Below are 11,280 nucleotides of genomic sequence, written 5' to 3'. Positions count from 1 at the left end.
CTTTGGACTCGGACTGAATCACACTACTGGTTTTCCTGAGTTTCTAGCTTGGGGATGACAGATCATCGGACTTCTTAGCCTCCAGAATTACATGAGCTAATTCCTCATAATCAATTAATCAATCTCTATATATCTATCCTATTGGTTCTGTTTCTCTGAAAAACACTAATATACATATTATTTATTCACTAAATCTTAACTGCCTAACTATTACCATTTCCAATTTACACACAAGCATACTAGAGCACAGAGAAGTTAAATAACTTACCCAAGGTCACATAAAGAAGTAAGTAGTAGAGTCAGGATTTAAACCCAAGTATTGTGGCTCTAACAGAAAATGTGTTGTTGCTGCGGCCTTCTCAAACTACAATGCATTACTCAAGTATCATTTAAAAAGCCACTAACTACCACCTAGTACATGGCAACATAATCATTTAAAAAATATTTTATTTACATGTGCATTTTACAAGCAACTAATTTAAACTGAAAAATGATGAAGTAAAAACTTGCGGCTCTCATCATCTTTATAAACTCCAATAAATTTTCCTTTCCTAATTTATAGCAGCATATTTTCTTCCAAAGCCATCATGTATATTTTTAAACACATTATGGAAATTACATGACTTAAAGGATATAAAGGAAAAAATCAGAAATAAGTTAATTCAGTTGTACATATTCAGAAAACAATACTGAGATTAAAGAACATGTGGCTTAAAAATCAATACAGCGTCCCTTTCGTTCCCAATCTCCATATCGTGTAGGTTCTGGGCCCCTGGGTCCACCTTTTTCTTTGGTAACTGGATTAACATCATCTGGAAATTCTACAGAAAACAAAAGATATAAAAATGCATAAGATACAAAAGATAGAAAAGTGCATATTAGAAATTCTTCTTTGAAAAAGCAGTCAAAGAAGCCAGGAAAAGCATTATGGTCAATGTTGAAGACAGGGTTGCATATCAGGCAAAATATTACTGACCAAGTTACTACGCAGTCTTTAAATGAACTGTCCACGTGGTTCTTTTTCCTGAGTTTGGGAAATCACTTTTGGACACAATTTTCATATTCAATCAAGTTTACTATCAACACTAATGACTTAGAATTCTGGGAGTGCTCTCAGCCCCAGATCTGGGAAGTAGCTGCGTATGTGCTGCTGGATCCAAACAGAAGGGGAGGGGTGCAAAAAACATAGACTGCAAATTTATAAGATTTGGAAGGTTTTAAAATAAGATTACTCTGAATAAATCACTTTGACTCAATGCCTCAGTTTTCCGACCTGTAAAATGGGGAGAACAATCATACTTGCCTTACTGTGTTAAGAATTAAACAAGGTATTACAGGGAAAGGCTCTAGCATGATGCCAGGTACATAAAAACGTCAATTAATTTCAGCTGTGAGTATTATTATTCCTCATCACAGGGTTTTACCTTCAGTAAATGGTTAGCTAGGCCACTTATAGACATAATATTAATAGCAATTACTATTCTTAACACTATGTGTGCATAACAGAAGTTCCCATCATGAGTCAGGCCCAATTCTGAGCACTTTATACATACACACTAACTCATTTAACCTTCATAATAATCCTACAGGATAGGAACAATTATTGTCCCTATTTTATAGATGAAGAAAATGAAACATGAAGGATTAAGAAAGTTGCTCAATACCACACAGCTAAGTGGTGAAACTGAGTTTGAATTCAGATATTCTGTCTGCAGTCTTACTCTTGGCCTATACACTGTACTGATCTGTATATGGAAAAAACAGGAGAGGAACCAGCTATTAGAAAGAACCCTAATTCTTAAACTGTGTCTCTGTTTTCTGCCTCCCTCAAAATACTTCCCATTCTGTGCCTAGATTTATCATTCTGTTTAGCATTTATTGCTATTTTTTTTCTTATTTACTTTGATTATTGTCTGTCTCTCCCCTTAAAATGTTAAGCTCCACTATGGTATATATTTTTGTGTGTTTTATTTGCTGCTGTTTCAGTGCCTGGCTCATAGATGACACTTAAAATGTATCATATGAGTGAATGAATAGATTTCATCTTATCCTCATGGCAACCTTGTGAGTGCATGGTTTCATTCAATAGCGCTAGATACATCTTTAACTTTGGCTTCACTGGTAGGATAAATAAGAGGGGAGGAACTTGAGAGATGTTAAGAGGCAGAATCAACCAGACTTGGTTAGTGATGCGATACAGGAGATGGAGAGGCAGGAGTGAAGGATTTCAGATTTCGGGCTTGGGTGATTTGGCAGATGGGGTAGACTGGGAATCCAGAGGAAGAGGAAGATGTGGATTCAGGCTGGTGGAAGGGTGAAGGTGACTGGCAAAAATGCATACAGGAGGAGTTAAGTTTTAGAAATACTAATTCTGAGATGTTTGGAATATGCAAAGGAAGATGTTCAGGAGGCAACTGGAAATAGGAAAGTGAGGCTCAAGACAGAGATCTGACTAGAGGCATACATGCATGAATCACCAACACATATGTGATATCATATTTAAAATCATTTTAGGAAGATATCAGATCTCCCTAGGAATGCTTAGGGGTCTAAGGAGAGAGGAGGCCTGGCAAATACCCACATTTAGGTGTTAGACAGAGGTAGAGGAACTTACAAAGGAGCCCAGGAAGAAATGGTTTAAGAAACAGAATGAGAAACTACGGAAAGTATAATATTAATAGCAACTAAAGCAGGAGATTTCCAGAATCACTAGTTAACACTGTCAAGGGCTGTGGATTGTTCAAATAAAATGACAATTAAAAAGCATCTGCTGGATTTGGTGACGTCTGCCAGAGTAATTTCTAAGGAATGGTAGGTTCAATATAAACTTGAGTAGTTCTAAAATTAAGAAGAATGCCTACCGTCATGTCAGATAGATAACTGACTTTTCAAATGTGCTTTCTTCTTTTTTCTTTATTATGGTAAATATATATAACATAATATTTATCACATTAACCAATTGTAAGTATACAATTTGGTGGCATTAAATGCATTCACAATGTTGTGGAACCATTCCCATATCTATACCCCAAACGTTTTCATCATCCCCATAATAAACTCCGTACCCATTAAACAATAATTTCCCCTTTTCTCTTCCCCTAGCCCGATAGCCTCTCTTCTACTTTCTGTCTTTATGAGTTCAACTACTCTAGGTACTTCATATAAGTGTAATCATATATTTGACCTTCTGTGTCCAGCTTATTTCACTAAGCATAATGTTTTCAAGGTCCATCCATGTTGCAGTATGTAGCAAAATTTCATTGCTTTTTATGACTGAACAGTATTCCACTGTATGTATATGTGTGCCACATTTTGTTTATCCATTCATTTGTTGATGAACACTTAGATTATTTCCACCTTTTGGCTATTGTGAATAATGCTATGAACATTGGTATGTATACAGATATCTGTTCAAGTCCCTGCTTTCAATTCTTTTAGATATATACATAGGAGTGAAACTGCTGGGTCATATGGTAGTTCTAGGTTTCACTTTTTGAAGAATGGCCAAACTGTTTTCCGCAGAGGCTGCATCATTTTACCTTTTCACCAGAAATGCATGAGTGTTCTAATTTCTCCACATCCCTGACAATACTTGCTGTTTTCCATTTTTTTGATTATAGCCATTATAGTTTTTATTTGCATTTCCCTAATGATTAATGATACTGAGCATTCTGTCATGCACTTATTGGTCATTTGTATATCTTCTTTGGAGAAATATCTACTCAAGTCCTTTCCCATTTTTGAACTGGATTTGTGTTTTGTCAAGTTGCAGGAGTATTTTATATATATATTCTGGATATTAATCCCCTGTCAGACATATGATTTGCAAATAGTTTCTACCATTCTATAGGTTGTCTTTTTGCTTTCTTATAATGTCATTTGATACAAAAAAGTTCTTAATTTTGATGAAGTGCAATTTATCTATTTTTTTTGTTGCCTGTGCTTTTGATGTCATATCCATGAAATATCATGAAGATTTCTCCCGATATTGTCTTCTAAGAGTTTTATAGTTTTAGCTCTTAAGTTCAGATCTTTGATACATTTTGAGTTAATTTTTTGTGATAGTAAGGTAAACATCCAACTTCTTTATTTGCATGTGGATACTCAGTTTTCCCAGTACCATTTATTGAAAAGCTTGTTCTTTATCCTTTGAATGGTTTTGGCACTCTTATCAAAAACCAATTGACCATATATGTGAGATTTGATTTCTGTTCTTACTGTTTAATTCTTGTGTGATTTTTTTTCTTTTTTAGTTAAAATGATTCAAATTTACTATCTTATAGTTCTTGAGGTCAGAAACCTGACACAGGTCTCCCTGGACTAAAATCAAAGAGTGAGCAGAGCCGCGCTCCTTCTGGAGGCTCTAGGAGAAAATTTGTTTCCCTCCCTTTTCCCGCTTCTAGAGGCTGCCCTTGAACATACACATACCTGCCTACACCCCATCTCCCTTCCTCCATCTTATAGGGAGCAGTGCAGTATCTTCCAGTCCCTCTATGACCCTCTTGCTTCCCCGAGAACCTCTGTGATTACACTGGGCCCACCTGAGTGGTCCAGGATATCCTCCCTATCTCAGGATACCTAATTTAATCTTGATGTTTCAAGCAAATATTTCCCCTCTGATTTTTCTGTTTGGCTAAAAACCACTAAATATAAATTTTGCCTTTAGATTATGACAACTTCTTAAACGTCTCTACCAGCTTGGCTGATTGGTCTGGTTATTAGACTGGGCTTGGTGAAGTGCTATAAATTGACAACTAAATGAGCAAACAATTAAAGCTTTTATATTCTAGAAAAGTTTCAGAGACAGATCCCTGCATCCTGGTATCTTCTTGCCTAGGATGCTTCACTACATAGAAGGGTTAACTCTCATTTCACTGGAAAAGTTAGACAAGCAGGACAGCCTGGCCAAGGACTCAAAATGGTATGTTTACGATGTTTAAAATTTTATTTTTTGAATAGTTAATGCTTGTACATGTTCTATAATTCAAAGGTATAAAAAGGTATAGAATGAAAATAAAGTAGAACTTTTAAAACGAGCTTTAAGGCATGAGAGCCAAATTTTACATATACTGAATAAAAAATAATGTTTAGTGTATTACCCCCTCCTCCAATCTCTTTAGTCTCAAAACTACCCCTTTTCTGTCTCCAACCATGTGGTTATAGTGAGAACAATCACCTTCACATGTGACCCATCTCCGATTGGGTCACTAAGACTGATTCAGCTGGGGACATCTGAGCCAAGCTTGGCCAATGAGCTTTCTTCTTAAGGAATTTGGAATTAGAAGTTAGAAATTCTAGTTTCAGTTTGGCTGATCTCTTGAACTCAATAGCTGCTAGGAGCAGTTATTTTCTGCCCAGTGGACTGAGAAGCTAGTTTGGAGACAGAAAACAATGAAGAAAGGTGACCAGAGACAAGAGAAAGAGGGAGAGTATCCTGGTTTCCACATAGTGTTTAGTCTTGAGGTTCCAGTCTTTTTCCAGGGCCCAGTGGCATCACTACCCCTGGGTGCCTCACTTCTGCTTAAGTAGGTTTCTGTTATTTGCATCAACGAAGGTCTGAAATTACATATTTTGTCATGTGAATAATGAGGTATAATAAAAAACAAACTCAGTCAAACCCAACCAAATACCTATCGGGCTTGGAAACTTTAAAAACAAAAACAAAGCCATACAGCCGGGCATGGTGGCTCACAGCTATAATCCTAGCACCTTGGGAGGTCAAAATGGGAGGACTGGTTGAGGCCGGGAGATCAGGACTAGCCTGGGCAACATATCAAGACCCCAATCTCTACAAAAAATAAAAAAAAATTAGCCAGGTGTGGTGGCTGTACTCTCAGCTGTAGTTTTTGCTACTCCAGAGGCTGAGGTGGGAGGATTGCTTGAGCCCAAAAGTGTGAGGCTGCAGTGAGCTATGATCACCCCGTTGTGGTCTAGTCTGGGTGACAGAGCAAGACCCTATCTCTTAAAAAAAGAAAAAAAAACCCATTTATATTGATGGTCAATATGATAATATGATGATTTTACTCATTGGTAAAATATGCTCTATATTGTTAATACAGAACTATAAGCAAAAATAACATTTATTTTATCACTAAAATACTTTCTGTGATACTTAAGAGAGAAGCTTTCCTATACTCACTTTCCAGTGGTTCCTTCTCTAAATGGGAATCTTCTGGTGCATCAAAACGACCTTCTGGTAACTTTGGCTTCTTAAGTGATTGTTTGATGGGTTCAGACTTTCCTCCTTGAGAAGAACTTGTTTTCCTCAAAGACTGACACAGAAGGGGTGATCCTAGCAGAGTGGAGATAACAGAAAAATAGGAGCTGTTCATTTATTCTACTTTAAACATTTAATAGTTTTATTTATTTGTTTTTAGTTTATATATTCACATTTATCAAAGTTCAAAAGGTACAAGGGACATGTACATACACTGAAAATTCTTCCCTCTGCCCCTATCTTCTAGATAGCCATTTCCTTTCCTGGGAGATAACCAGTTTGGAAAGAAGAGCTATGAAATAAGTTAGTTAACCATTATAAGATTGTAGAAACTTATATAAACCACTAATTTCCGTCTGAAGCAATGCCAAAATACCAGGAGTCAGAACATTAAGAGTAGCTAAGTACATCAGTATGAACTTTTAAATAATTAGTATTTACATCTCTAGAAGTCATGAGTGGCTATATTTAGTGTTCTTATATTTAAATCCTAATCATGGTCCTCTTTTCCTAACAACTCAAAACTGAAAAAATATATTGGGCATCTGCAGTGTGTAAACGAGATCATTTTCTCCTTAGTTTGTAAAGATAAAGTTATACTTTCAGTTCTATGAAAGTGATTTAACCCCTTGGTAAGATAATGTTCAATAAGGGCAAAACCACACTGAAAAAACGATTTCACTGTTGGGGGTTTTCAACTTCCTAAAGGAATACCTTTAGAGGCAGATAAATTTGGGTACTAGTTCCAGCTACACTTCTGTGGCAAGCAGAATAGTGTCCCAAAGATGATCAGAAACCAATACCCAGAATTTATGAGTAGATTAGGTTATATGGCACAGAAGAATTCTGGAAGCAGATGGAATTAAGGTTGCTAATTAGATGACCTTAAACTAGGGAGATTATCCTGGATTATCTGAGTGGGTAGATGCAATCACAAGGGTCCTTAAACAGAGAAGAGAGAACTGGAAGAGAGAACCAGAGAGATGGCAGAGACAGACCTGAGCTGATGTTGCTGGCTTGAAGATGGAGGAAGGGGTTGGGTCAAGGAATGTGGGCAGCCTCTAGAAGCTGGAAAAGGGAAGGAAACGGGTTTTCCCCAGAGCCTCCAGAAAAACCACAGTCCTGCTAACTGTAAGGTTTTTTGGATTGGCCGGCGCCAGAGAAAGAAAGACGAGCAGAGTTGAAAGGGATAAGTACAGAGGCTTTATTGGAGCGCTCCTGGGTGAGGGTAGGGTTCCAAGAGAGAGGGGTCCGGGGGAGGGACTGGGGCCTGAGAAGTCACACTGCCCAGAAGTCTTGTGTGGGCTTATGTATGTTTTAGAGCTGGGGGATGGGGGGTTTTCGGTTCCATTACGGTTTTAGGGTGGGTATTGAGAACTAGGAGGGGCTGGTGGTACGTATGGATTCTAGGAACTGAGACCCTTATCAGGGTAACCATCCAGGTGTGGCTATTCTTTAACTTAGCTGGGCCTTGCAGGCATTGTTTTCAGCAGGTCTCGTGGGCTGCTTCTTTTTCCATTAGGGAGGGGAGGGGTGCCCGCCACCAGCCTTACACTAACAACTTCGTTTTAGCTCAGTGAGACCCATTTCAGACTCTCACCCCCAGAACTGTAAAATGTTTTAAGCCACTAAGTTTGTGGTAATTTGTTACAGCAGCAATAGGGAACTAACATAACTACTTACTAGTTGTTTGCCCTTGGTCAAGTTATTTAAACCCTCTTTGTTTCTTTCTCCCTAAATTGGAAATAACAGTACCTATCTAATGAGATTACTAAATAAACAGGACAGTTTTATGCAAAGCGTTTAATTTAATGATAAATTGTATCTATTATTATTTTTATAGAATTATCTGGAAGCTCTTGACAGCATTACATATAATTAGAATGTTATTTCATTATATATATATTTTATTCACATTCTAGTCATCACTATATAACAATTCCCCCTGCTTAAAAATATATACACAAATATATATACATACAAATAGGTAAGAGAAATGAACATGTGTTTGTGTATGTGCACACAGTAAGTGCATCAGTAACTTGAGCCTAACTACGGGATGTAGAAGTCAATTTTCGTAAGAGTTTTTGGTGAAGAACAGGAACACAAGTGTATCTTGGGGAAAGAGAAAAGAGTAGCAAAGTATGTTTGAGAAACTGGTCCCTCAGGCTTGTCTTGCACACTTCTGAAAGACCTTACCTGTAGAAAGAAGGGTTACAAGAGAAAGCTGAAAGACCAGTTTTCTTAAGGGTCTCTGAGACCATTGGAGGCATAAAAAGAACTATTTTTGTAGCAGGTAACAGTATGAGAGAATGTGGGGGAAGAGAATTACCCTTGTTTCTGTGCAGCACGAGGTAAGACTCCTTGGCACCTGGAGGCTATACAGCTTGGGACACAGTGCAAGCACATCAGCTGGGCAGGGGTTGGGGTAGAGAGCTACAGACAAGTAGCTTCAAGGGCAGACAAGAAAGGTGCATCAGATGAGAAGGATCAGTAGATAGGCAAAGGTGAGCCCAAGGGCTACTCCTGTTAATTCTGCCTATCAAATAGTAGGTGCTGAGCAATAGTAACTATATTAATGTTAGCATTACATTTTGGCTATCGATTGACTTACTACTACCTCAACTACAGAGGAAATAGTTGATTAACTTAAAACAAAAACCATCTTTCAAGAATATAAGGAAATAATCACCGCAAAGCCCGTGTCTTCTACTTTAAGCTATGGTTTGGCCTTCTCCAAAGCCTATTTAGAATTGTGTTTACATGTATATTACAGGCAAGAAGTTGACCTTCTAAAAGAAGAAATAATAAAAGCAAAAGAGTGAATGACACACACACAAAACACAACAAACAACTCAGAACTCCTGTTTCTGGCAATCTGACAAATCAGAAATGCAAAACCCTGTAGCAATTAAACATCTAAAAGGGTCAAAAAATATATAAAACACTTCTAAATCAGAGAAAAAAATTTTAAGAAAGTAAATAGTGATAAACTGAAAAAGCAGTGCAGTGATAAACTGAAAATGCTACCTATCTTGTGTGTTTGATGCCTAGAGCTTGAGTTATAGAGCTTTCAGGACAGCGGGGAGATGACAGTCTCTTAAGCCTGAGCAAAACGATAAAGCCTAGTTAGTAGAGGCCAGGACTCAGGGAGGCTCACACTGAGAAAAGAAAGTGAACTGACAGATTTAAAATGTGCACACCAACCAGTTGGACGGATCTTGTTAAAAATTCAGATTCTAAGTAGTTCTGGGTGGGGCCTATGATTCTGCATTTTTAACAAGCTCCCAGGTGATGCTCTTGCTACTTGACCAAACAGCAAGGAACTAGAAGAAAACTTCCAGTTAAGGAAAAGAGAGAACAGTTAAGGAAAGAAAAGTGTCCATTTCAACCCTAGCTCTGAGTGGAGATGTGAAAAACAAAGTCACTAGCTGACCACACCTGTATTTAGGCCCGAATACACACTATTTGCATAGTCCAAAAACCCCTAAAGGGAGCATCTTACTGTTAATATAATGTGGACCCAAGTCTAAAGTTGAAGTGCTCCCAGATACATAGTAAAGACAGAAGCAAATCCCCGGAGGAGAGAAATATTCTCTCAACCTATGTCTCACAGAAGTCTCACAAAGAAAATCGCAGTAAAATTCAAGGAAACAAGCCATCACAAACAAAAGTCAGCAGCATCAACAAAAAACAGAACACTGGGCCCAGACCATAAAGATTTCATATACGAATTCAGAATACAAAATAATATATTTAAAGAAATTTTTAGAATGGAAAATATATATTCACACAAATGAATAAATAACAAGCTCATATGTCAATATGGATCAATTTCAAAACAGTGTTAGCTGGAAAAAAAGCAAATAAAATAAATAGAAATGATATGAAACCATTTCTGTGAAAGTCAGTTACCCAATTGTATCAGGGAGCAGCACACAGGAGCTCCTTGGCAATGGAAAGAGTCTATTTCTTAAATTGGAGTATAAGCTCATATACGTTGGTTTTGCTTCATAACCTACACATTGTGTTACATGTATGTATTTTTGGTATCAAATACTTCAAAAGTGTTTAAAATGAATGAAAAAGGGATGCTGAATGAACACAACAAATTCCAAAGTCATTACCTTGGGGTTTGAATAATGTGGGACTTCCACGTTCTATTATTACTCATTCCTGGGCCATTTAAAATTTTTACAATTAACAAGTAAAATGTTTGTATTTGGAAAAAATGATTGCACAAAGGAAAAAAAATTGCATGGAAATCTGAGGTCATTTACTGTAAGGGAAGTAATTCTGTTTTCAACTCATACACATGTCTCTATGTTATAAATTAAAATTATGGTTAGCATACTCCATAGGTTGCTAACTAACTCTGTTAATATATTGAGAAAAATTTCCAACAAAAATGGATTAAGAAACGTTTTCTACTTAAAACATGTGTGCTTTCTGTACTAACAACTCCTGAGTTCGTCTAATTTTTGTTATACTCATTTGTCTTAGGCCCACTTCTGCACTTTTCCAATATTCTTTTCATACTGTCAATTGCCACAAATCCTTTTTGATGTAAATAAACAAGCAAATGAATGACTCCCATTACTAAAGGGTCTTATTTTCCGTGTTTTCAGGGGCATGAGTGCAGTGCCCCCTATGAGCTCCCCCATAAACAACTCGGAACCTTTGAGGTCTTCCCAGGCCAGAGCAGCGGCCGGAAGGAAGCGGACGTCCGGGCTGGAAGGGCCTTGGCAGCCTGCCAGCTCTAGTCCCGCCCTTGAGACTCGGGCGCTGCAGGGACCTGCCCAGGGCCAGGGCGCGGGTGGCCGAGCTGGAGAGAAGCTCCGTAGCCCCTGGCGCCAACTAATGTCAGGGACACACGCGGCTTCTTCCGCGGGAGGCCACTTCTCGCGGCGCCCGGGCCTCCGCGACCCCGCCCGCAACCTTGGCCCCGGGGCAGAGCGCCTTACTTGTCGCTGTCCATGCAGTGGTTAAGGGACGGCTAAGCAAGCCGAAGAGCCTCGAGAGGGCCATGGCGCCAACGCCCCAGCTTCCGCGCAGGCGCAGAG

The 11,280-nt window shown here is 38.3% G+C and overlaps 1 protein-coding gene across 1 annotated transcript; it reads right to left on the bottom strand.

The window, feature by feature from the left end:
• Nucleotides 1-430: 430 nt before the first annotated feature.
• SDHAF4 (succinate dehydrogenase complex assembly factor 4) lies at nucleotides 431-11,263 on the bottom strand. Its single transcript, XM_045543815.1, has 3 exons — nucleotides 11,182-11,263; nucleotides 6,140-6,292; nucleotides 431-821 (listed from the first exon to the last, which is right to left on the bottom strand). The coding sequence occupies exons 1-3, from the start codon at nucleotides 11,243-11,245 to the stop codon at nucleotides 712-714; spliced, it is 327 nt and encodes a 108-aa protein (XP_045399771.1). The 5' UTR covers nucleotides 11,246-11,263; the 3' UTR covers nucleotides 431-711.
• Between the last annotated feature and the right edge of the window lie 17 nt (nucleotides 11,264-11,280).

This window comes from Lemur catta, chromosome 2, assembly GCF_020740605.2.
Source record: "Lemur catta isolate mLemCat1 chromosome 2, mLemCat1.pri, whole genome shotgun sequence".
Taxonomy (NCBI): Eukaryota; Metazoa; Chordata; class Mammalia; order Primates; family Lemuridae; genus Lemur; species Lemur catta.
Note: the sequence above shows the minus strand (reverse complement) of the source record. Positions and strands in the feature narration are given on the sequence as shown.

Excerpts from the sequence above, each read along its gene's own strand:
- SDHAF4 (XM_045543815.1), bottom strand. The coding sequence starts at position 11,245 with ATGGCCCTCTCGAGGCTCTTCGGCTTGCTTAGCCGTCCCTTAACCACT. Across the intron at positions 6,293-11,181 it reads CACTGCATGGACAGCGACAA|GATCACCCCTTCTGTGTCAG; the intron begins GTAAGGCGCTCT and ends CCACTCTGCTAG. Across the intron at positions 822-6,139 it reads AGAGAAGGAACCACTGGAAA|AATTTCCAGATGATGTTAAT; the intron begins GTGAGTATAGGA and ends TGTTTTCTGTAG.